Source organism: Scardinius erythrophthalmus (assembly GCF_964197995.2).
Source record: "Scardinius erythrophthalmus genome assembly, chromosome: 6".
Classification (NCBI taxonomy): Eukaryota; Metazoa; Chordata; class Actinopteri; order Cypriniformes; family Leuciscidae; genus Scardinius; species Scardinius erythrophthalmus.
The window spans coordinates 3,064,541-3,091,467 of NC_138226.1; the positions used below are offsets into that span (position 1 = coordinate 3,064,541).

Genomic DNA, 26,927 nt, shown 5'->3' on the forward strand with positions numbered 1-26,927 from the left:
CAATAATATTCGCAATAACATCGTTTTACTGAATAATTAAGTAAACCTAATTTCTTAATTTATCTTTGTAAAGAAACCTCTTGCGTAACTGGCTACTCTCTGCTGTCTCAAACGACGACATCACTTCCTGTCGGCGACCGTAACTTCTGTTGGGTGCAATTCGTAACCTCACCACTAGATGCCGCTAGAAACGACACAGTGCACTTTAAACCCTAACAGTAGTTTTGAGTAGTGATGTTGAAGTGAGGCTGTGGATGTTTTGTCGTGTAGAGCAGTAAGATGGGTGTCGAGGCCGTGGTGGCCCTGCTGGAGGCGGGACCGGACACCCCCGCCTGTGTGATCGGCCTATCAGGGAACCAGGCCGTGCGTCTCCCGCTCATGGAGGCCGTAGAGATGGTGAGTCTCTTCAGTAGTGCACCGGTTTTTTTATTTCATTTTGCAGACTTATAAAGGGTATTACATCAATTACAAAATGAGACAAGATGTCTGGTATGAAAAACAAGAAACAAAACAAGTCTATACAACCTCAACATTAACCAGTGCATGAAAAACAAGTATATCTTGCCTTAAGAGAATAATTTGCCTCTCTTTCTTACAGACTAAAGAGGTTCAGAGGGCCATGAATGAGAAGCGGTTTGAAGAAGCCATCCAGTTGCGGGGCAGGTGAGACGCTTCGTTATCATCTGTGTTAATTAGCAGATAAACCTGCTGAGGTCAAAGTTTGAGCTGACTGATGTCCACACAAGCGAGTAATAATGAATCAAATGATACTGTTTACAGGAGTTTTGAGAACAACTGGAACATTTATAAGTTGCTGGCCTATCATAAACCTGCTGCGGTCCAGGTAACACACCAACACTAAATCTGATTTTACTGCATGATATGCGACCCTGAACCACAAAAACAGTCACATGGGTAAATGTTTTGATATTGAGATTTATACATCATCTCAAAGCTGAATAAGCTTTCCATTGATGTGTGGTTTGTTATGAAAGGACAATATTTGGCCGAGATACAACTATTAAAAATCTGGAATCTGAGGGTGCAAAAAAAATCTAAACATTGAGAAAATCTCCTTTAAAGTTGTTCATTTATGTTCACGATTGTGCTGCATTCACTCACAAAAATAAATGTTTTATATATTAACAAAATATCTTCACGGAACATGATTTTTACTTAATATCCTAATGATTTTTGGCATAAAAGAAAAATCGATAATTTTGACCCATAGAATGTATTGTTGGCTATTGCCACAAATAAACCCGTGCGACATGTGACTGGTTTTGTGATCCATATACAAAACTGTAAACTTTTACATTCAAGTCATTTTTTGCAACTGGTACTTATACATTTTTATTGTAGCTAAGATATCAGGGCTTATGGATCATAAAATGCTAATATTTAAGTCAAGTTTTATTTCTATAGCGCTTTATACAATACAGATTGTTTCAAAGCAGCTTCACAGTGATAAACAGGGAAATAACAGAATCAGTGACACAAACATCAAATATTAGAAGTCTAAGTGTCTAAGTGTAACAGCATTTTTTTCCCAATATTGTTGAATAATTCCATTTAAAATGCACAGATCCTCCATAGACTTCCATTAGAAAAGCGCAGATTATTGGTGCTCAGTGAAGGGTTGGTGTTGTTCCATTATATCCTAGTTTCCTATGTTAAATGTCATTGATTTTGATCTCAGAGCAACTACTCGATGGCCATCCTGAACGTGGGAGCTCCAGCCGCCGGCATGAACGCTGCGGTGAGGTCAGCGGTGAGGGTCGGTCTGGCCACGGGACACCGGGTTTACTTCGTCAGCGATGGATTTGAGGGTCTGGCCAATGGAGCGGTGAAGAACTGTGCATTTCAATGATTTCTTTAATGATGCATTTTAATGCAGTGACTCAGGGCAGCTCTAGAGATGAAGTCCATGTGTTCATGTCCGCATACAGTGATGAAAACACCACAAGCATCATCTGTGCTACAGTATGTGTGTTGTTGATCAAACTGATTCACACAGAGACACGCAGAACATGCAGACTTCATATTTAACCCTTGTGCATCAGTTCAGAAAAGGTCCACATTGGTCCACAGTGGACAAAAATGTCTCTAAAAACCATCATAAAAAATTTTGAAGCTTGGGAGCGCAGACTTAAAGCGTTAGTTCACCCAAAAATTAAAATTCTGTCAGTAATTACTCTCCCTCATGTTGTTCAACCCCGTAAGACTTTCGTTCGTCTTCAGACACAAATTAAGATATTTTTGATTAAATCTGAGAGCTGTCTCACTCCTCCATAGGCTTCTAGGTAATTGAAACTTGCCGTCCCAGAAAGTTAGTAAAGACATCGTTAAAATAGTCCAAGTGTGTACAGTGGCTCAAGCTGAAGTTTATCAAGTGACGAGAATACTTTTATTGCGCAAAACCCCAAAAATAACGACTTTATTCAACTCTTCATTTTCATTTTCTGTGTGTCTCTGAGTGAGTTCACGTAGTGTAAAGTCTTGTTTATACTCGACGCAGCCGCAAGATCGCGAGGCGCGCGCGGCAAAAATGACGTCATTGCGGAGTGGGCGGTCTCGCGCGTTGGGTTCGCAAGACCCAATTTCGCCTGGCGGTGTGCACGGCACTTTTTGTAACAACGCGCGCGGCGCCGCATCCGAAGATGAACGACTTCGAGCCGAATCTGGCCGAGCTCGAACTTCTCACCACACCGGCACCCAGTTTGCAAGTCTAAATGAGTTGCTTACATTTAAAAAATGAGCATACAATAGCATAAAAAGTATTTTTAATGAACATAAAGGTCCATGTTTAATAAGAATGTTCACGAAACTTAATGAAATGTTTAGTGAAATTAGAAAATATGTAAGAGATTGTTAATTTATTTATGTATACACATTCTCATATCCATATATTTTGTTTTATTGTCACTAGTAATAATCTCAGGGTTTAGCCTACTGGGGTTTACACGATTCTTTCTGTAGTGTGGTATTGGTGGCGGTGTACTAAAATAAACATTGTCACGTGTGTATAGCTTCTTCTTCTATCCGCTGATTCCTAATGGTTTAGAGGATAATTACTTGAGTCGCCCCCTATCGTTTCAAAGAATAGTACACCGGCGAGCGCGTCAAGTATAAACGCCTCGTCCGTTTGCGGAGGTGCGCGCGGTCTGCGGAGACTCGCGCTGCGGAGCCAGGCGAAAGTATAAACAAGGCTTAACAGCGCAGCGCTTCTGGGTTGTACGTCAGAACGGAGGCTCACTATTGGCCGACGCTGGTCATGTGTGTGATGAGTGTGATGCTGGCCAATAGTGAGCCTCCGTTCTGACGTACAACCCAGAAGCGCTGCGGTGTTACACTCGTGAACTCACTCAGAAAAACACAGAAGAAAATGAAGAGTTGAATAAAGTCGTTATTTTTGTTTTGTTTTTTCGCACAAAAAAGTATTCTCGTCGCTTGATGAACTTAAGGTTGAGCCGCTGTAGTCACTTGGACTATTTTAACGATGTCTTTACTAACTTTTCTGGGATGGCAGATCTCGATTACCTAGAAGCCTATGGAGGAGTGAGACAGCTCTCAGATTTCATCAAAAAAATCTTCATTTGTGTCTGAAGATGAACAAAAGTCTTACGGGGTTGAACAACATGAGTGAGAGTAATTACTGACAGAATTTTCATTTTTGGGTGAACTAACCCTTTAAGTTTGGTCTCATTTTAAAGAAGACCCGTGGCAGATTATTGTTGAAGTAAAAGTAAATGTAAATGAAAAAAAAAAAAAGAAGTTATAGAGGTTTAAGTTTTTGAAAATTATATATGAACAATATTTTATATAAAATATATATTTTACGAAACATGTTGAACTCTAAAACTGCTAGAAAATCAAAGCCATAAATCTAAACAAGTCGTGTTCCAAATTTGAGATTGATCTAAAAAAAAAGAGCTTTCAGTGAGATTTAGTTTGGGCGCAGAACCAAAGTTTCCCCATTAGATGCAGCAAAACTCCTCTGGACACAGTGGTTTGTCTGTGAGTTTTTCTCTCTCAAATATTTCAAGCACACATACACACACGATTGTTTTTTAGTACACACATACAATCCACACTCTATACCAACACACCCACACAATTACAACTGCTTAATTTATCCAATTGGCTCTATAATATGCATAAGCAGAAAACAGGAATAAAGCGAGTATTTGCTTTATAGGCCAAACCTAAGAAAAAAGAGGAAAAATTAAAATTTTGAAGCCTTGCCAACAGAATGAAAGCCTATTAAAGATTGCATCATTTTATAGTTAAATGGCCCTGGGATTAAAAATTGCAGTTTTAATGGGTTTCAATGGGGACATTTTTGTCCAAAAGGTCCAGAGAGGAACTATTTTGTGTTGCTAGTGCAAAATAGATTTATTAATGGAAATGAGGGTGATATAGTAAAATTCCAATAAAAATGCACACCTGTGCCAAATTTTATGCAGTTGGCATTAACACAGGCAAAATGATAAAAAAAAACGAAACTGAAAAAGACAAATATGTCCATAAGTTCGCAAAAGGGTTAAATTGTGTTTTTGTGCTTTAATTCCATGACAGTACACTGTAAATTTCATTTTTATGACTGGATTCCGTGATTCCATCCAATGATTCCAACCAATGATCCTATTATCCATAATTTCCAAATGCATGCAACAAATGAGTGCAATCCAAATGAACAAATAAAAATATAAAAGGGGGTAGTATAATCTCTTTCTGTTATTTGGAAAGAACAATAGTTATATTCATATTAATGAAATGGTAACATGAAATCCCACTGTTTTTTAGGTAAATGAGGTGTCGTGGAATCAGGTGGCCGGCTGGACGGGTCAGGGCGGATCTCTGCTGGGAACTAAACGGTCAGTCATCTTTAAAAGTCAGTGCATTTTCACTGGCTCTTTAATTTAATCCCAGCTTTGTGACCCTCGATGTTCTCCAGAACCCTTCCCAGCACTTGCATGGAGAAACTGGTGGAAAACCTCAACAAGTTCGGCATCCAGTCACTGTTTGTCGTCGGAGGTTTTGAGGTACACAAACATGTTAATGCAAACTAATAGACATGACACTTATTCTGTGTAATGTGTTTCTTTGTTCTTCAAAGAGCTTGCTTTGTTGTTTCAACAACCATAACCTTTTGTAGTAAGATTGCACTTCTTGTGTATTTATATATATATATATATATATATATATTAGGGGTGTAACGATACCCTCATGTCACGATTCGATACATATCACAATACTGAACTCACGATACGATATTATTGCAATACTCCAAGACATTTATGTAAAAAAAATTACTGTTTATTAAACTGATAAATTTGGTATTGTGTGTATAAATGAAAATTCTTGGACTTGGTGCTGGAAACCCAAAGCACAGGACAATAGAGACACCAGAATAACAATATTCATGATTCTGAAGCTGAAAATACAGAATTAGTTCAGACGAATACTGTATGTTTCTCTGTCACTGACTACTAGATACATTTAAAATAATGTAGGCCACTTTTTTACACAGATATTCCCCTATTGCATTATTATACATTATATTCAACATTATATATAATATTTTAATGTAGTACTGACACTAAAACTCTGAAAACTTAAATTTTTTCTCACATAATTTTATTTCGTAATTTTTATTTTGGGTGAACTATTCACGATGCATATTGTTGCATTTTTGTATTGCGATATATTGTTACACCCCTAATATATATATATGTATATATATATGTATATTTCTTATTTCTTATTTTTATTCCGGTACCTTTATGTTTATATGATTTTAAAATTTTCCTTTTGTGTTCATTTAGTAAAAATGTAAAAGTGTCACTGTCTTTTTTTTACTAGTGCTGATTTTGCGGTAAAAAATTAGTATGTACTGTGTAACAACAGCTGTACTATCCAGATTATGGGGGGCAAATTTCATGGGGGCAAAAAAATCATTGTTTTTACATTTTGATATCTATTGAATACTGTCAAAATTTGGAAATAAAATGTTAATATTTTTGCTGTATCGCCCAGCCCTATTTCTATTTCTGTTATCTTCCCTGAAACACAAAATTAAGTTTTCAGTTCAACAAAAAAAAAAAGTCTGCGTTGCACTTTCTGATATCTGACTGTACTCTCTGATATCTGACTGTACTCTCTGATATCTGACTGTACTCTCTGTGGTGTCCAGGCGTACGAGGGCGTACTGGAGTTGGTTGAAGCGAGGGGCCGTTATGATGAATTATGTATTCCCATGTGCATCATCCCTGCCACCATCAGCAACAATGTTCCAGGCACTGAGTTCAGTCTGGGCAGCGATACTGCGGTTAATGCAGCGATGGGCGTAAGTACAGGACTCACACACTCACATAAACACTCATAGATATTCTCTTTTAGATTATTGGCATATGTATTTTACTAAACCTAAATGTGACTTGCAAGAAATGCAAGTTTTCAAACCTAGTGAGCTGCCTATACACAATAGACAATTTTGCTTGGGTACGTCTGTAAACATTTATTTTTTTGAAGTTGTGTCAGAATTACAATGCTTCAGAGAATCCATTTTTCTGTCTCCCAACCTTACATACACACTTAGAGCAACATATGTGCCCCAACACAAATGCTCTAAGTTAGTGTAACGCTGTGTAAGAAGCCTAATGCTAAAGCAGCATTGCATGTGCAGTTTACTTTGTGGACAAAGCAATCCCATAATGCATCATGAGAAAAGATTAAGTGAGATATCTGTGAAAATATAGAAAGAATCAATAAAAAAAACGTACCATTTCACCTAATATTTATGTGTTCTGGCTTGCAACTTCAAGGTCATGGGTTGATTCCCAAGAAATGCATGAACCGATACAATGCAAAATACTGTATATGCAATAGAAATCGATTTGGGTAAAAGCTCCGATGTAAAATTTAAATGTATTTTTATGCTTATTTTTTATTTATTTTTATTGCAAATTTTAACAAACATAAGATACAAAGACAGACAAACCTTTAAAGGGACTATGTGTAGCTTTTTAGGTATTTTATTATCTAAAATCAATATTTTTATTCATAAATATGCCCTCAATGGTGTACAAATACCTATGCTAATGATCAGACTAATCCTCGTAAACGAAGAATTTATTATCTTTATATACATGGGACGGGTAGGTCCACGGAGGCTTCCATGTAGTTCCGCCATCTTGAAAAACTATAATAGCAGAGAGGGACAAAAAGTACTAGACCAACGCGTTTCCACAACGCGTTTTCGTTCAGAACCAGCGTCACGTGACTGAAGCCAGCAGAAGCGGAGGCACAGAGCAGTGAGAGGCGTCACTGCCCCGGCAAGTTTAAAAGGATGCACACTGCACGGTTATTTATACACCGTTCATTCATACAAATGCTGAGTCACAGGATAAGGAGTCCTCGTCGTCGAAAAAGTCCAAAATAGACCGTAAAAGGAAACGTGACCAGAGATTACAAAAACAAGGGTTAATGTCGGGATAGCTAATGCAGGAGAAAGCTTTCAAAAGAGACGCTGAAGTTGCCTGCTTTCTTCTTTTAGACAGGTAAGTCAATGTTACGGTCTTAATTACAAGCTTTTTTTTCATTGCTTGGTTGTGTACTTTATTATATAGACAGTTGAACATTTATAGTTAAAAGTTAAACAGGCTCTTTGATGAATAGCAGCTATTGAGTAAAGTAACGTTAGAGAAGGCTCTGATGATGATGATATCTAACAATGCATGTACTTCAAAAAATATAACGAGTAAAGAAGGCATTACTACTAATTACCATAGTTAATGTTTTTCACAGTCAGTAATTCATACTGTAACATTCTTTTTTTCGTTGTTTCAAGTTTCAGTTTGTTTTAAATAACAAACCTGTTCACCCGAAGAAAAACTCGAAGTGCTATTGTAAGACATCCTGTCATAGCTTTTTGGTACATAACGGCAACCGTAGATGCAACGCGCATTTGAAAAAGCGAGGCGCTGGAGAGCATTATTCGTTTGAATGCAAAATACAGTTTCACCACTAGATGGGAGAAATTCCTACACACAGTCCCTTTAAACAATAAAAAATGTATAGTTCAATACTCAACAAGAAAAAGATGTAAAGAAGCCTTATTTACCTATTGAAAATTATTTGCCAAGAGATGTAAAAGAAAGAAAAATAAAAAAAGAAAAAAATACAAGCATGAATAAAAGCATATTATGAAAGAATATTAAACATGGCACAAATTCTAGATTTTATTTTTATAGCTTTCTTATTTACAGACATTGAAATTGTATTTAAGTACAAATTCAATTCTCGTTTGAAGATGTCAAAGTGGGGTTTACTTTTTGTACATTTACATTTATGCATATAAAAACTTTCCAATAAATAAAAGGAGGTTAGTACAAAAACTTGCTTTGATTAAATGTTATGCTTATTAATTAGTTAATCAAAATTGTTAGTTCATGTAAGCTCAGGTCCATTAAATAACATTAACAGATACAGCTTTAGATTTTAATAATGTATTAGTAAATGCTGAAATTAACTTAAACATTGAAATTGTATTTAAGTACAAATTCAATTCTCGTTTGAAGATGTCAAAGAGGGGTTTACTTTTTGTACATTTACATTTATGCATATAAAACTTTCCAATAAATAAAAGGAGGTTAATACAAAAACTTGCTTTGATTACATTTAAAATTGTCGGTTTTGAAACGAGGCTTGTATCTGAAACGCTTGCACACCTGCATACCTTAATTGCAGAAGCTTTAAATAAAGATGCCGTGTCGCTGCATTCGTTGTCTAGTTTTTAATCTGAAGCTGGTCTGTGTTTCATGAAGAGCTGTGATAAGATCAAGCAGTCGGCCACAGGGACCAAGAGGAGAGTGTTTGTGGTGGAGACTATGGGTGGATACTGTGGATATCTGGCAACCACCACAGGCATCGCTGTCGGAGCGGACGCCGCTTACATCTTCGAAGATCCTTTCAACATCCATGACCTCAAGGTAGGGCTGTGCCATGTTTATCGTCTATGATAGTATCATAATTATTGTTTTAACCATGTGCCAGCTGATATTATGGAGTCTGTTACTCGTTTCCCAAACAAAAACAGGCATTGAGAGTGCATTTTAATGGCAAAATCATTTTATAAAACAGTTTAATATACAATTAGTTAACATTTCCCAACGCTCCATATCTACACATGGAAGAATAAACATTGTTTTGCTGTTGGTGTGTCACTTCTTTTAGACCAACGTGGAGCATTTGACGGAGAAAATGAAGAAGGACATTCAGAGAGGTCTGGTGCTGAGGTAACGAGTCCACATTAACAACACATTAACACATTAACTGCTGAGGTAACGAGTCCACATTGTTTTGCCCTGCAACACATATTTTAGGTTCCTAAATTATTTGATGATAATCTAAACTATTGGAATATGATCATAAATAATAATTTATAATGATGTATGAAAAATTATGTATCCCCCGATTGCAGCAACTTCCATTTTTATGACAGATATTTCGCACCAATTTCCCCGGATGGAAATGGCGGCTGCATACAAAATTGGGTTACACTTTATTTTAAGGTGTCATTGTTACAGTGTAATTATATATTTAAGTAGTGAGTAATGTTAAGCAACTACATGTATTTACTATAGGCAGTCCCTCCAGGATTTCACGATTTTTTTGTGTGATTTTTGCGATCAAAATGACTGATTTTGTGGTGGTAATTTCCAGAAATTTGTGAAAAAATTTGCGATTTTTATATTTTATAATTAGGACATCACATTTACCATAAAAGTATTGTCAGATGCACAATCGTCATACATGACACAAATCACAAACAAAATGCATAAAGCTTGTTTATTTTGGTCTAATCAAATTCTCATCAAATTAACTTTTAAAACAACCTATGGGCACAACCAGGAACATCCAAGAAATGATTTAAATAATCAAGTAAACACTCAGTAATGAAATAAGAACAAAGGAACAAATAACAAAAAGAAACAAAACAGGACAAATAAATACAAGGATACAGTTACAAACAGTGGATAATTTACGTTTTTTTTTTGTTTTTTATTGTGCTGTAGCTATTGTTGTTGCTTGATTAACATTAACAACACTGACAACAGCAGGTAAATTAGGTTACTGTCACTTTAAGACCTACTACAGTAATGACAAACGTCCCAATCAGTTATTACTGATAGTTTTACGTAAATACTCGCCAAGATGAATATTTTGAAGTAATTGTTGCTATGTGTATTTGTTCAAGCGCTAGAGAATTTACGCTGACAGGCGGTGACACGCAGTCAGTCAGTCACACACACGCGCACACGCACGCACACACACACACACACACTGCAGTCAGGCAGTCACTCGGTCAACACAAAACAATTTACCCCCACTCTCGTGCATGCTCTCGTGCAATATATCAGGATATTGCTTAGCCCGCTCCTTGGCGCTTATGTGAGAGGGCAGGTGAGACAAATTTTCTTTCGCCATGTTTCTGACAGACCGCTCACAGACATCACGCGTGCGCAACATCTGTGTCCACGTAAAATGCATTGAAACTTTAATTAAACTAGAGATATTTCAATTGGGTGATTATAATTTAATGTTTTGTGAGGTCTTTTTCATTTTTGTGATTATTTTGCGGTTAAATTAGGAATTATGCAGGATCGCAAAAAAATGCGACAATTTGTTGATTTTGCGTTGTATTCAGCGATCGCGGAATCGCGAAAAACTGGAGGGACTGTATAGGGTTAGGGTAGGATTAGGGTTTGGTTGAGGGTTAGTTGCATGTAATTATGCATAATTTACTGTTATTACTATGGTAAGTACATGTAACATATGTAACAAGGACACTGTAAAATAAAGTGTTACCTGAAATTGCATACACACAGAACAGACATCTAGCGAATATTCACAAAATTGTTTGCTTGGGTTTCAATTTTCACCAGTGTTTCGCAGGAATGGCTCACTACACCTTTAATGACATGAGTGTGAAACTGCTCTGTTCACAGGAATGAGAAATGCCATGAGCAATACACCACTGATTTCATCCATAAGCTCTACTCGGCAGAGGGCAAAGGTGTATTCGACTGCAGGGTCAATGTTCTGGGACATCTGCAGCAGGTACAGGCTCAAAATAGCAATTTAAAGGATAATTCCGGTATTTAGCACTTTGGGTCTCTTTTCTGGTTTGTTTTGGATGAACTAGAGTGGTGGACACACAAATGTTGACGATGGGTCCTGTCTCGACTCTTTGACTCGTTTAGAATCGCCTTTGACCGCTTCAGAGTGGCTGACTATGGCCATGCACGAACATGTCCTTAAAACAACCCTTAACGTTCGTTTTCAAAACTGTGCAACTCACCGAGTGGTTAGTGGTGTTCGTTGATGATTAAAAACAAATATATCGGCGCAATGTATGATTTCAATGCGTGTTATTTGCTATAGTGGAACTATTTTTTCAGATACCTCACAACCGCGTGTAAACTTCCGCTCGATATTTGAGTCTGAAGTGCAGTAATATCAACGAGCAATGAGTCCTTCAACAGAAATCAATGGGATTTTACAAAATGCCAAATAAAACACGACAGAAACTGTATTTCGCTACGCTACTTGTTTTTAATCATCAACGAACACCACTAACCACTCGGTGAGTTGCACAGTTTTGAAAACGAACGTTAAGGGTTGTTTTAAGGACATGTTCGTGCATGGCCATAGTCAGCCACTCTGAAGCGCTCAAAGGCGTTTCTAAACGAGTCAAAGAGTCGAGACAGGACCCATCGTCAAACTTTCTGTGTCCACCACTCTAGTTCATCCAAAACAAACCAGAAAAGAGACTCAAAGTGCTAAATACCGGAATTATCCTTCCGGTAACTAAATAGAATTTTATGAAGTTTAGTGACAACATGTTACAATGTTTATACTGTAGGATACAGTTTTTATTATTGCTTGACAAAAATTTCAAGATTTCAATTCCATTCTTGTGATTTCATTCCGATTTTGATTCAATATTGACTCATTTGGATACATATTTATTTTAAATTTTATGTAAAAAAAAATAATCTCACCTAATGCTGTAAACACAGAGGGCCCAATCTGGTATTATTAAAGGTTAAAAATAACAAATTAAATTAAATATAATGCAGTTTTTGTTATAATAACAATTATTTAATGGCATAAGTAAATATATAATAAATATGTAATATAGTGCTCAGCAAAATATCTCTAGCTATTTTTCTATTCAGTTATCATGCTATGGTCATTAAATGGCTTTCCTGAGGTAAATGTAAGGTTATGTGACATAATTGTTCTCCTGCTGTTATATTGACCTCTTTCCGTGGTTGAAAAACACTTATTGGTCGATATTATGTTTACTTTCGGTAAGTTGTACTGCATCTTTAAATAAAAAGTAACAGATGATCGGTTCACGTGCACTTGAACTGCGGCGCTCAGCGATCTGTCACGTCACATTTACAAGCAGCAAACGTATTTTTGTCTGAATTTCGTAATAAAATTGACGGAATAAGAGCTGAGAATTAGTTTAATATTAAAAGTAGGTTACCTCTTTGCTCCGCAATTTTTCTGTGCGTGAGAAAATGGATGTGTGGCGTGAGAGCGTGTGAAAAGTGTCAATTGCGTGAGTCTCACGCTCAATGCGTGAGAGTTGGCAGCTCTGCAACTCTAATAAAGTGACGTATGAAGGTTCTCTTTCAGCATCTCTGTGCATCCTATTAATTATCTTAAAAATCACCTGCTTTTCAATTTGAAGCAACTTCATAGTTGATTCACACACAAATACTGTGTCAAAGAGCCTAATTAGGGTTAGGGTTTCTAATTAGTTTCAATATATGTTATTTCTTGCAACTAAACAGATATTTAAAAAAACTTTAATGCATCAGATATTTAAGATCTGCATTGTTTTGATTTCAAAACATGCATTCATTATAATAGTGCAAATTTCATCTGCACAGTTTTTCATGGAAAAACAATAAGCTCCCATTAGTTAATATTAGTTCATGCATTAATTAACAATGAGCAATACATTTGTTACATTGTTTATTAATCTTTGTTAACATCAGTTAATCAAAATTGTTAGTTCATGTTAGCTCAGGTCCATTAAATAATATTAACAGATACAGATTTAGATTTTAATAATGTATTAGTAAATGCTGAAATTAACTTAAACTGAGATTATTAAACACTTTAGAAGCATTTTTCAGTGATAACAATTGGAATCTTATTGTAAGTGAAGTAAATTTTCATGGATTACTTAAAGTACAATTATGGTGCATTATTAAAAGATTTTAAAGTCCCCCTGTAGTCAGTAATTTTATCCCTTAAAACTCATCTTTGATCACCAAAATTACATATTTAAATGTCTTTTCCTTGAAAATAAATTCTTCACGCCTTAAAATATCTTGAATGTAACTCGACACCCTTGCCTCATTTAGTATGCGTGGTTCTATGAATATGCAAATGAACCCCGCCTCCACTCACTCACTCACTCACTCACTCACTCAGCTCAGAGATCCACTGGTTGGCGATCACACGTTGATCTGATTGGTTACAAGGTAGTTTGTGACGTCAGAAACACCAGCGATTTCAAAGCGTGTTTTTGAGACACTGCAGTTTTAAGGAGGAAATACTCAGCAATGCTGTCGACTTATGAATTTACACATGGTTTGTCTTAAAGCAGATTAAAAACACCACATAGACACATAAACAACATTAACCACAGGGGGACTTAAAGTGAAATTACAACATTGGGGTTTGGCTCTGCTGAAAGAAATGATGTTGTGTCTCTGATGTTTGTAGGGTGGAGTGCCGACACCGTTTGACAGAAACTACGGCACTAAACTGGGCGTTCGAGCCGTGCAGTGGCTCACAGAGAAGATGATCGACAATTTTAGACTAGGTGAGAGGATGTTTAAAACTAAATATAACTGTACAAAACATCTCTGTATAAATCAAATACTTCTGACTTAATTTGACGTTTTTGTGTTTTCCTGCTGAAGTCAATGGTATTTAGTCACATGACAGGACTAATTCTGAGCAGCAGTTTAAACTTTAGATTTCTGCAGAAGATGAAACGACTGAGTGTGTTTGTGTCTGTCAGGTCGTGTGTTTGCTAACACCCCAGACTCGGCCTGTGTGATAGGCCTGTATAAGAAGGTTTTGACCTTCAGTCCCGTCACTGAGCTGAAGGACCAGACCGACTTTGTGTGAGTGACTCTAACAATTACACACACACTACACCAGGTTCAGTAGGGGTGAAGGACACTTTTTCCTAGTCAAAAACTGTCCTAATCAACCTGACTTCACCTTTGCATATTAGGTACATACGACTTTCACAACCAGTTGTGCCGTAATAACATCATAACGGCTGATTTAAGGCGAGACACGGCAGGCAAAAACATCAAATTTTACTGGTTAATTTTGAGATTTTGGGATATTTGTCTTCAATAACATGTCTTCTTTCAGACTTGTGGTGAAAAAAAGTCCGAAATACACATTTAGGTCTTTATTAAAAAAAATAATAAAGCTGAAATGAAAAGCTCTCTCTCTCCTGTACAATGCTGTCGGATCCAAATATGGTCATTTCCTTGTAATCACCAATCGTGAAAGTAAAAGGGCTGAATGCGCAATCTCATTGGCTGATGATCAATCTTTAAAGCCCGTTTTCTCAAAATGACTTTTCTCTCATTCTCCAAGTCTGAAATCTCCACTTCAGTAGCACCGATATACACCAAACTCTCCAGTCTTGTACCTAGTTATATTATGAAGACATTTACAGAGGGATTTGTAAGTATATTATTCCTAGCCTGATTTATATAACATTTTATTCCAAAAAACATGGCGAAAATCTATTTTTTAAGGCTATTGACAGTATATTCTGATTTACATGATAACATAAATCCCTCTGTATTTTTTTTCCCATCTAATATGTGAACACAATGAAAAAATAATTTTGAACCTGGCTTTATCCAATACTCAGATTTCGTTTTTTTAAATATATGCAAATTAGCGCATATTTAATTAGATAATGCCTAATTTGCATATTTAAACATTAAATCACAGAAAACTTGTAATATTTGTTTTTCTCATCTTAATGTAGGTAATCAACTGGGAAAGTTTCATGTTGATATCTGCTAGTTAAAAATGTTACCCTATTCACCTGTAGTTTCTCGCCTTAAGCAAAGATATACTCAATTTAAAAAATAAAACTCCTCATTTAAAAAAATGGACACATGAAAAAAGTACTTTTGAAAGATGTTGAAAAATGAAACGCTTTCTCATGAGATGGAGGAAAGGCTGTTTTATTCTGTTTGGAGAAGACGAGATGACCAGCTGTGTCGAGTTGCTACTACTCACTTTAAAAGATGGAGATAAAGTCATGGAAGCAACATCGAAATAATTTAAACAATTGTAACAAACATTTTTTTAAGTTATGCATGATTCAGGTAGACAAAATGTAAAAATTAAAAATGAGTGGAAATGACTCAACTTAAAAATGTAAGGCAGCAACTGAACTGAAGTTTTTGAGTTGAGTTAGGGGGATTTTTTAGACAGTGTAATAATAACACTTCATATAATTATTGTCCAGTTCTCAAGGCTGCATCAAACCACACTTTACCAATGCATAATGACAAGTCTAACTAGTATCATATGGAAGCTTATGGGTAGCAATATTAAATTTGAAATGCAATATGTAAAATGGCAATGCATTTCTGTATTTAAATTTACATTTTCCAATACAACATGGTGCGAAATGAAAATGATAATTCATTTATATAATTTACATTTGCCATTTCATGCACTAGTTTTAATATTCAATTTACATATAAAAACATTTTCATTTTGCACCAAACATTGCACAAATGTATTGGAAAATTTAAATTTAAATACAGAAATGCATCGTCATTTTGCATATTACATTTCAAATTTAATATTGCTACCCATAAGCTTCCATCGTATCAGGGTAACACTTTACAATAAGGTTCATTAGTTAACTAAATTAGTTTTGGTTTAATTTTTTTTTTTTTTTTTATATAAGTTAACATGAACAAAGAATGAACAATACTTCTTCTGCATTTATTAATCTTAGGTAATATTACTTTCAACATTTACTACAGTAATATGTCATTAAAATCAAAGGTTGTATTTGTTAACATTAGTTAAAACACTGTGAACTAACATGAACAAACAATGAACAGCTGTATTTTATTAACTAATTTAACAAAGATTAATAACTACAGTGACAAATGTATTGCTCATTGTTAGTAAATACATTAGCTAATGAAGCTTATTGTGAAGTGTTCCAGTATCAGTGAGCAGTTCCTCTCGCCCTGCAGACACCGGATGCCCAAGACTCAGTGGTGGCTGAATCTCCGGCTGATGCTGAAGATGTTGGCAAAGTATCAGACGTCCTTCAACGAGTATGTGACGGGAGAGATCGAACACGTGACCCGTCGCTCTCTCAGCATCGACACCGGGTTTTAAAGCGACCTTCAACCCACACACGACTGCCACTCCTCCGTTAGAACAGGTGAACGCCTGATGCTTTAGTGAGTGAAGGAGAGTACGACTCTAGATGTGTGCCTGAACCTGATCTTCTTCTCCAGAGGCCTGTATTTGCTCCATCTTTATGCTGGACTGATGCAGAGTGTCCAAAACTAGATCACTCCCAGTGTAATTAATAGAATTATTGATATATTTACATTAAAACTGCGTTTTCGTTTCTAAACACTCTCCGTCCACACTGAAATGTCTGAAAACTAGGGGTGTGACGAGACCCTCATGTCACTATTCGATACATATCACGATACGATATTATTGCGACACTCCAAGACATATGATAAAAAGCTAACAAAACATTTACTGTTGATTAAAATGCTAACTTTGATATTACATTGTGTGTGTAAATGAATAGTCTTGGACTTGGTGCTGAAAAAGCACAGGACAATAGAGACACCAGAATAACAATATTCATGATTCTGAAGATGAAAACAGAATTATTTTAGATGAATATGCTTGTGTTGTTTCATGACTAGATATATTTAAAATAATGTTGGCCACTTTTTACTGGTAACATCAGACATTTGGCATTATCAGGACACACAAATATTCCCCCATTGCATTATTATACATTATATTCAACATTATATATAGTAGTTTAATGTAGTACTGACACTAAAACTCTGAAAACTTGAATTTTTTCTCACACAGAATTTCTATTTTGGGGGAATTATAAGTATAAACACACCGTTGCCATGGCAACAGAGCAACAGAGCGTTGCTATGGACGCGGAACGGACTATTTTCTTTAGCGGAAGCCATACAATCGTTTTTAAATCAATAAACTCCTTTTTAAAACCAATATTTTATGTCAAATTATTGATTTATTTGGTAGGTAGCCATGTAATAAGCGGGAGAAGAGCGAGGCGGTTATTATAGCGAATACAACCCCTCAGGCTGATTCAAGCTCCGCTTCAATAAACTCCTTTTTAAAACCAATATTTTATGTCAAATTATTGATTTATTTGGTAGGTAGCCATGTAATAAGCGGGAGAAGAGCGAGGCGGTTATTATAGCGAATACAACCCCTCAGGCTGATTCAAGCTCCGCTTCGCGTCGCGTCGTATGATCATGACGAAACATCATAGACAGTATGCTAAACATGCATCAACGTTTTCAAATACGTCCGTGTTCAAATGTATGCACTTAGTAGAGCGTTTTTAGAAAAGCTCAGTTTTAGCAGGACAAAATCACGTCTCAGTGAAAGGACTAAACTTGGAGAAAACACTGCACACGTCTGTTTCCACTCGATTAACAAATAAATAATATGTGAATCTATTGCTATAAATTTAATTTGTTATATAGCGCTATTTTAATCACTTTAGACCATTTCATCAAAGCCAGCTCGTGGTGTTTCTGGTCCTCTAATTAAAATCACCTTGTTGTTGTAATGTAGTTATTTTGCTGTTAAGAAATGTATTTTCTTTGTGCAATGCAACACCGGTCACTTTCAGTGTAGACGGTCACTGTGTGTTTATTCTTTACACTAAACTGCTTCTGTTAGTTGCAGATTTTACTGTCTATTTCCTGGCGAATCTTTATCCCTGCAGCTTTTCCATGAGGGGAATGGTTTGATGTCGCAGGTAAAAGTGGAGATTGTGAACCAGGTGCTGTGATTGTGAAACATTAGATCAGATGATGTGTGTCTGTGGTCTTCAGTGTTGTGTCTGTGATATTGTGTGTCTATGCAACGTGATTAATGTGGAGCGATAGATAGTTCTAGTTCAGCATGTTTTACATCCCCAGTATTTAATACACTACTTTGACATTCATTAGAAAATGAAAATAATCGCTCTAATGAACCAGGGATGAGTGTAACTAAAACAGGCGAATAAAAAGTAAATAAAGCCTATTGAGGATTTATTTTTTGCATTGTGACATTATTTTCATACACACTAACATGTTTAGCATTGCAGTATTAAGAATGAGATTTTTTGGTTTAATTGTCATGAAATTTTCACAATGCAAAAAAACATATATATATTTTTTTTTTTTGTGCAAAACGTAATTTTTCTCCTGATTTTAGGGGTTAATATGGCCTGCTTTGGCCAGTTGAATAAACTTCTCAGACTATAGTCATCTGTGGCCGGTTGCGTAAACAGCTTGGCTAAGACTAGTCTTAAAAATTAGTTATATAAAATAAAAATAATTTAAAGTCAAGATAGATAAAAGTTAGATCGGTTTAATGTGAATTGGATTTCTTATCTAACTGCTAGTTGTTCACTAGTTCTTAAGATAGTCTTAACATAGTGACTGTGTTTATGCAACTGGACGTGTTCTTCACAGGTTTTGTCAGAACATTTCAAACTTCCATGTTTAGCAGATTTTCATATTACTGTCAACAACTATGAAATGGTTATTTTACTGAAATCTCCAGAAGTGTACAGTAAATGATTCAGTTTCTGTCTGTAAATGTAAGCCATCACAATCTAACATGTAAATGATGAATGTCATTTAATAAAAAAGAAAAATGCATATACTACAATCTATAATAAAAATATATATATAAAAATCCCTTGCTGTGTTGTAAGTAGAGGGAAAACAATTTAACTTTTTTCAGTGTTGCTATATTTTCAGTAACAAATTAGCACCAGATACATTTAATGAGAAGAAAATGCAAGAATTCAAAACATTCCTTTAATTTACTATTAATTATAATGCACGCATTTAAGTATAAGCATATATTGAAATGATCTCTGTGAATAAGTTATTTTGAATCATGTTGCTCAAACTAAAATTACAGCAGTGAACAAAAGGAGCAGAATCTGCAGTAAATATTGCCGTATACAACTGTTATAAACATATATATTTAACAAACATACAACATTTAGTGTAGAATGTAACATCAACAGACGTTTGAACACATCTCTGAAGTACAGCTATATGGATGAGATTTATGTTTGTGAAGTTATCATTTTCCAAAGCTGAATGAAAAGGGAAAGGAATCAGCCGGTCCTGAAGCGTCCTGTGTGGATGAGCTCTTCTGAGGGCTCTCCATCCCGAACGAGAAGGAAAACTCCTCCTGACGACTCTCGGCTTCATCAAACAGGAAACCTTGGAGAGAAACAACAGCATTAACTCTAGACTCTTGACTTTTATAGTATGAAAATGTCACAAAGCAGAAAATATAAGACTATTTTTATGTACATAGAACCATTTAGGCAAAATATAATTCATAATTTGGAATATTTTTTTGTTTTTAAACGAAGTCTCTTGCTCATCAAGGCTGCATTTATTTTATTAAAACTACAGTAATATTGGGAAATATTTATTACAGTTTAAACTTTAAAGTAACTGTTTTCTATGTGAATATATTGTAAAATGTAATTTATTCCTGTGATAAAAGCTGAATTTTCATCATCATTTTCTCAAGAAACATTATTTTTTTTAAATAATTAAGCAAGGATGCATTAAATTGATCAAAAGTGACATAAATGCTGTTCTTTTGAACTTTCTATTCATCAAAAAAAATATCACGGTTCCCACAAAAAGTGTTCAACATTAATAATATTAAGAACTATTATTAATAATGGAACACCAATAATAATTCATTTTTTTCTGAAGGATCATGTGACACTGAAGACTGGAGTAATGATGTTGAAAATTCAGCTTTGATCACAGGAATAAATTACACTTTAAAATAAATTACATTTTAAAATATATTCACATAGAAAACTGACAATATTGACAATATGACTGTTTTTACTGTATTTTTGATCAAATACATGGAGCATAATCATTATAAAATGGTGAGCATAAGAGACTTCTTTGAAAAAAAACATAATTATTCCAAACTTTTGACTGGTAGTGTAGATATTACTCATGAATCATACTTCACCTGAGAACTTGGGTGCTGATCCTGGTGACTTCTGTTCCCAGAAATACAAAATCAGCTTTCAAACATTTAAAACATTCAGCCATTAAACACAAACATTTCTCCAGAAATACCTTGTCGCTGAAATAGGAGCTTGTGAAGGTAAATGGAGATGCCTACAACACACACACACACACACACACAAATTAAATGATGCAACTCTTTAATGAAACAATGCACATGCGAGTCTTCCAGCTTCTGAAGTTCACCTCTTCTGCTGCCGATCCCACGTCGAAGTCACATCCCAGCTTGGAGAACGCAGGTGTGTTTGGACCAGACATCATGGAGAAGACAAAAGCGGGCGACTTGGTGTCCGAGATGTCCTGTCGTCCAGGTGAGCATCTGGGACTGTTGCTGTTAACAGATCGAACAGTAATCAAAATAGTTCTATTAAAATGTGTTTACTTTCTGATACATGTCCCTGCTCTTGTGAAAGATACATCATCAGAGCACATTAAAGCAAATAAAGTCAAGATTAAACATTGCCTTTAAATCCTTTCTGGTTGACATTCACAATCCCTTCACTTGAAGACTAGTTTAGAAGGCACAGTAATATTACTAATTTGACTGCACTGACACTATTGGATGAGAACAAAACTTGAAGTGAATTGAGCTGAATAATGACACCAGCCGCGTGTCCATTACCCTTCAAATTGCGCAAATTGAAAATACGCCCAATGGAAACACGCCAATTTCGCAAAAACTCCCATTTATCGCAAAAAAGTTTTTACGCTCACATGAGGAGGTTTTTCAGGCAATTCGAAAAAGAAATATTTAGCAAAACTGCAATGGAAACAGTTTTTGCACATTTAGTCACCTGACGTAGATGACGCGGTGTGTTTGGACAGAATACGAGACAGAGCTCTTTTTTAAATTCACATAAGACAAAAGAATTACAGGAATACTGGATTCTAAACCTCAAAGAAATGCCACAATCAAGACCTCGAAGCAGAAATGAGTGAGAAACACCCAGAAACACCTCATGTGCCGCTCACTTATAAGGGTCGTTCCTTATCATTAATGCTTGGATAAAACACATACGTCTCCTTCCATTAATAATAATAATGTCTAGTGCGGTGGCTGTGATATATATAAACCTACCAACATCCGTCGCCATGATTTTTGGAATGACTTATCGCGAGAGGTAAAAAATTTAGTTTTAGTCGCATAACATCGGTTAATGGAAACGCCGTCATTTCGCAATAGTTTTTTAGTGATATTTAGAAAAAAAATCACATTTTTTTGCGCAAATCTGTAATGGAAACGCACCTAGTGTTGTCTTCTGTAGAGCTATTTATGGCTGAATTGAACTTGTTTCATAATTGATTAACTTTACAGTTATTTGAGCTGAATTGAGATAATGGCACTTGTCTTTTTTCAGCTGCTTTACAGCAGAATTTGTCTCATATTTGATCAAATTTGCATTAATGATTCTGTTATTTTTCTGTTTATTTCTGTGAAGATGCTTTGAAACAATATGTACTGTATAAAGCACAATAGAAATAAAGCTGACTTGAGTTGTGCACCACAGTTTAGGTGTATCCCTGAAAAATGCATGAAGAAAAATAGGTTGTTTCATGTTGACTTTAGACTAATGTAAGTGACAGACGGCAGCAGTGCGCTCCATCATGAACACTGAGGTCAGGTCATACTTTAAGGAGAAGGTCGGGGTGGTCGGTGTGGTTTTAACTCCAGCCGGTGAGGGAGGAGGGCAGACGGCACCCTCAGTCACTGTGTCCTCATGAGTTTCTGCTGTGGTCGCCTCCAAACTATCTTCCTCCTCCTCCTCCTTCTCCTTCTCCTCCTCTTCTGATATTTCCACCATGAGCTCAGAATTCACATTCCCCTGCTGCATTCAAACAGAAATTATAAGAATACATACAGTACACTTGCGGTCAAAAGTCATGTATTTGAACTAAGTCTCTTACAGCAAAAACAGTAATATTGTGAAATATAATTACAATTTAAATCATCTATTTTCTATGCGAATATATTGTAAAATGTAATTATGTATTCCTGTGATCAAAGCTGAATTTTCAGCATCATTACTCCAGTCTTCAGTGTCACATGATCCTTCAGAAATCATTCTTATATGATGATTTGCTGCTCTTTCAGATTATCAATGGTATCAAATGGTGATATATTGATACACTACCATTTAAAAGGGTTTTTTTTTTTTTAAGAAATTGATATTTTTATTCAGCACAGATGCATCAACTTGATCAAAAGTGACAGTAAAGATATTTATCATGTGATTTCTATTTCAAATAAATGCTGTTCTTTTGAACTTTCTATTCATCAAAGAATTGTGAAAAAAAGGATCACGGTTTCCCACGAAAACATTAAGCCGCTTCAACACTAATAATAACCATAATTAATGATTGAGGTGCTAATCATATTAGAATGATTTTTGAAGGATCATGTGACACTGAAGACTGGAGTAATGATGCTGAAAATGAAAAAAATGACAATTTACAATATATTCAAATAGAAAACAGTTATTTTAAATTCTAATAATATTTCACAGTATTACTATTTTTGCTGTATTCTTCAAAAAATAAATCAAGCCTTGATGAACAGAAGAGACTTCTTTCAAAAACATTTAAAAAGAACATAATTATTACAAACAATATATAGGGTAGGGTATATTTGAATAATTTAAAACCAGTTGTCTGTATTTCAACTATACCGGTTCATTCACGTTCACTGACTGACTCTCATCGCCTTCTTGCATTTGATCTATAATGAAAGGAAAACTCGACTGTGATCGATAAATCTGTGTGCTTATTGTGGTTTATCTTGTGATGCTTTCAAAATATTAATATTATGCTGGTGTTTACCTTCTACAGTTTCTCTCTTTGTCCATACGCTGGGGGCAAACGTGTCCATCTGAGATTCACTTTCTGCAGTTTTAACCTTACTCGCCTCGGAAGGATCTTCAGCAGCCATGCGCTCGTCTGCGTATTCTTCAGGCTTCTAAAAGTTACAGAACTCACAATAACTTTTCTCAAGAATTAAATAGAAGAATGTTTTTTTTCTTTCTCCCAATTCATGTAGATGGAGCTGTACATGCAGTTTCAGGACAACAGCAGAAGTACCTGCGTTATGGGCTCTTGATGAGGGACCATTTCATCAAAGGACTCGCTTTCGGTTTGTAGGCCGTCATTGTCTAGACACTTACTATTTTCAAAGCGATTTCAGAAAAAAAGTTAATTAGACGAATGCAACAAACCTCTGATAAAAACAAAACAAATCTGCTGTAAAGATAAAATACCTGTCAGCACCATCAGTGACTGGCTCCTCCTCACCTGTCAAAACAGTGTTGAAGGAATAGTTTTATTCTTATTTATTTCTGTTGTTTGAAACCACCTTTTTTTTTTTTTTTTGAATGAACTGTTACTTTAAGAACAGAGTTACCTAGTGCCGCTGTCAGTTCTCTATCCTTCTCCATTATTTGTTCTTCTATTGCTCTCATTCTCCTTTCGATTTCCTCATTCTCAGCTTGAGCCTTCAGCAGTTTTTGAGCTAGTGAGTTCTGGCAGTATCGATCCTTATACTGCTGAAACACGCTCCTGTAGCTCTCGATTCTCTCCTGGAACATTTTCCTTCAAAAACCAAACATCTTTAGCCTCATAAAGCCTACTGTATCATGTTTGATATGTGAATTTCTTCTAAGGCCTCAACATGATCAGAACTTTACTGAAAAACTTGTCGCACACAATCGACTACATGCCTTCTGTCATCTGACTGATATAGTTTATGTTTTTAGCAAGTAAAAGGCCTTTTAGTATAATTTAAAAACGTTCATCTTCAGGTCGTGGTTCGTGTGTCTTTTTGCTAGTTTTTATAAAGTAAACATTAGAAAAACTTTTTATTCTGTTAGTAATATTTCAAAATGAACACTAACTGGACTGAAGCAACTTAAGGAAGAATAAGTTATGATCCATCAGGCTTTTGAGGAACATTTAATTTTCTGTCAATCATCATTGCATTGCATTGCATTATGTTTTGATATTCAGATCTTTGATCATAAATCATCTTAGACATATTATTGGGTGATATAACTGATATGTATATGCATTTTATGCAAGTAGTCTATTATACTGTCATAAAGATCTCATTGATTTGCATTACAAGCTATCAGAATTGAATTGAATTGAATTTTTGCTCAGTTTGGACTTCTGAATAACATTGAGATGTTTTTTCCTCCTTGAGGATGAGATCCATATTCCAACTATATCATACTATAATATGAGTCATAAAAGCCTGGTGTATCAAATATAGATTTTTTTTATAGATTTTTTTCTCTCTAAATGTTTAATAAACTGTTCTAGTTTTAATAGATTTTTCCTATGTCAGGGTTAAGTTCATTCAAGCGCAACACTACAGTGGCGGAGACAGCTCAATGTGCTGCAGCTGAAGAAAACACATACAAATAGAAAAAACACCAGCAAATTAAGAAAACATCTTCATCAGTTTGACAACACATGCAACCAAATACAGTAACGTGCTGTATTTGTTGTGTTGTATTTGTTGTGTTGTGAGTATTTGCAGCTTGTTTCTGTATTTGGTTGCGTTGTGAGTATTTGTTGTGTTGTGAGTATTTGAAGCGTGTTTCTGTATTTGGTTGCGTTGTGAGTATTTGTTGTGTTGTGAGTATTTGAAGCGTGTTTCTGTATTCGGTTGTGTTGTGAGTATTTGAAGCGTGTTTCTGTATTTGGTTGCGTTGTGAGTATTTGAAGCGTGTTTCTGTATTCGGTTGTGTTGTGAGTATTTGAAGCGTGTTTCTGTATTCAGTTGTGTTGTGAGTATTTGAAGCATGTTTCTGTATTTGGTTGTGTTGTGAGTATTTGAAGCATGTTTCTGTATTTGGTTGCGTTGTGAGTATTTGAAGCGTGTTTCTGTATTCGGTTGTGTTGTGAGTATTTGAAGCGTGTTTCTGTATTCAGTTGTGTTGTGAGTATTTGAAGCATGTTTCTGTATTTGGTTGTGTTGTGAGTATTTGAAGCATGTTTCTGTATTTGGTTGTGTTGTGAGTATTTGTTGTGTTGTGAGTATTTGAAGCATGTTTCTGTATTCAGTTGTGTTGTGAGTATTTGAAGCGTGTTTCTGTATTTGGTTGCGTTGTGAGTATTTGAAGCATGTTTCTGTATTCGGTTGTGTTGTGAGTATTTGAAGCGCGTTTCCGTATTTGGTTGCGTTGTGAGTATTTGAAGCGTGTTTCTGTATTTGGTTGCGTTGTGAGTTTGTTGTGTTGTGAGTATTTGAAGCGTGTTTCTGTATTCAGTTGTGTTGTGAGTATTTGAAGCATGTTTCTGTATTCAGTTGTGTTGTGAGTATTCACAGAGTGTTTCTATATTTGGTTGCGTTGTGAGTATTTGTTGTGTTGTGAGTATTTGAAGTGTGTTTCTGTATTTGGTTGCGTTGTGAGTATTCGGTTGTGTTGTGAGTATTTGAAGCATGTTTCTGTATTTGGTTGCGTTGTGAGTATTTGGAGCACATGTGTTGTCAAACTAATGAAGATGTTTTCTTAATTTGCTGGTGTTTTTTCTAGTCGCATGTGTCTTGTTGAGCTCTCTTCGTCACCGTACAACACTGTTATGGTACTTCATGTTGAACCTACATGTCTTGCTTATAGCTGTTCTGTCTCTTCTCTAGCTCAGCTTCCAGTGTCTTTTCATACTGAAGCAGCAGATGTCCTGTTCTCTGTTGACTGATATCAGAACAAAATATTCATATTAAACTATATTATGCTAAGTTTGAGATTGGAAAATAAAAATATTGTCAGTCACACTTTGCCATACTTTTTTGTGTTTTCTTTGATAAACTTCCCAGTGTTTTGTTTTTGCTGGATCTCCTCATCGAGTTTGCTGATGGTAAGTTGTGTTGTCTTAATGTAATCCTTCTTCTCCTGAATGTTGGACTCACAAACTAAAAACACAACAGACAGACCATTCGATGATAACAAAACTTTTTTTTTTCTTTATATGTGGGTGATTAGGGGAGCTAAAGTAAAAACTTACTTTGTATTTGCTGCTTGAGGTCATTATTCCTCTGAGCAAGTTCTCGAGTCTCTATACCTGTCGTAGATATAACAGTATACAATACATATCAAGTTAAAATTGTCAAAGAACCGGTATGTAAAATAAATGAATAAAAAAATAAATGAAGCGCTCTCATCACCTAACTGAAGCAGCAGGTTGTCCATTTGATTTATCGTCTGTTCCTCCATTCAAACCCGATAAAACACACACACAGGTCTTGAAAATACCACAAATATCACGTAAATAGACCTATTTTCCAGTCTTGATATATTATATAACTAAAATATGGAATTGAAAGGCGAATATTGTGCGTATAAACGTAGCTCGAGCGCGTCAGTTAAAACGTCCGTTACTGCACGAGATTCTGACTGACGTGATGACGACATACTCACGAATCAGATCAGTTTCAAATACATTAAATAATAAATATAAATA

The 26,927-nt window shown here is 35.6% G+C and overlaps 2 protein-coding genes across 3 annotated transcripts in view; one reads left to right on the forward strand and one right to left on the reverse strand.

Annotated features, from left to right (window-relative positions):
• Positions 1-19,030, forward strand: part of pfkla (phosphofructokinase, liver a) — a 33,452-nt gene extending 14,422 nt beyond the window's left edge. The window contains exons 10-23 of one of the 2 annotated variants that reach the window (XM_081367932.1): positions 271-396; positions 599-663; positions 781-844; positions 1,700-1,846; positions 4,807-4,877; positions 4,958-5,045; positions 6,197-6,349; positions 8,829-8,993; positions 9,238-9,299; positions 11,013-11,124; positions 13,816-13,915; positions 14,117-14,222; positions 16,353-17,409; positions 17,547-19,030. In XM_081367932.1, coding sequence (XP_081224058.1) covers positions 271-396; positions 599-663; positions 781-844; positions 1,700-1,846; positions 4,807-4,877; positions 4,958-5,045; positions 6,197-6,349; positions 8,829-8,993; positions 9,238-9,299; positions 11,013-11,124; positions 13,816-13,915; positions 14,117-14,222; positions 16,353-16,500 — 1,407 coding nt within the window. In that variant the 3' untranslated portion in view covers positions 16,501-17,409; positions 17,547-19,030. Of the gene's footprint in view, positions 1-270; positions 397-598; positions 664-780; positions 845-1,699; positions 1,847-4,806; positions 4,878-4,957; positions 5,046-6,196; positions 6,350-8,828; positions 8,994-9,237; positions 9,300-11,012; positions 11,125-13,815; positions 13,916-14,116; positions 14,223-16,352 lie in introns of both variants that reach the window. The other variant, XM_081367931.1, reaches the window with a different exon arrangement.
• A 101-nt stretch (positions 19,031-19,131) lies between these two features.
• On the reverse strand, positions 19,132-26,873 carry LOC308692239 (uncharacterized protein). Its single transcript, XM_081368068.1, has 14 exons — positions 26,632-26,873; positions 26,472-26,528; positions 26,253-26,379; positions 26,072-26,161; positions 23,866-24,053; positions 23,723-23,756; positions 23,547-23,628; positions 23,289-23,424; positions 23,138-23,187; positions 22,101-22,297; positions 20,658-20,802; positions 20,523-20,564; positions 20,413-20,443; positions 19,132-19,628 (listed from the first exon to the last, which is right to left on the reverse strand). The coding sequence occupies exons 1-14, from the start codon at positions 26,678-26,680 to the stop codon at positions 19,486-19,488; spliced, it is 1,371 nt and encodes a 456-aa protein (XP_081224194.1). The 5' UTR covers positions 26,681-26,873; the 3' UTR covers positions 19,132-19,485.
• Positions 26,874-26,927: the final 54 nt, after the last annotated feature.

Coding starts and splice junctions, on each gene's coding strand:
- LOC308692239 (XM_081368068.1), bottom strand. CDS start 26,680: ATGGAGGAACAGACGATAAATCAAATGGACAACCTGCTGCTTCAGTTA. Junction 26,162..26,252: donor ATCAAAGAAAACACAAAAAA/GTATGGCAAAGT, acceptor TTCTGATATCAG/TCAACAGAGAACAGGACATC. Junction 20,444..20,522: donor GCTCCTATTTCAGCGACAAG/GTATTTCTGGAG, acceptor TTCTGGGAACAG/AAGTCACCAGGATCAGCACC.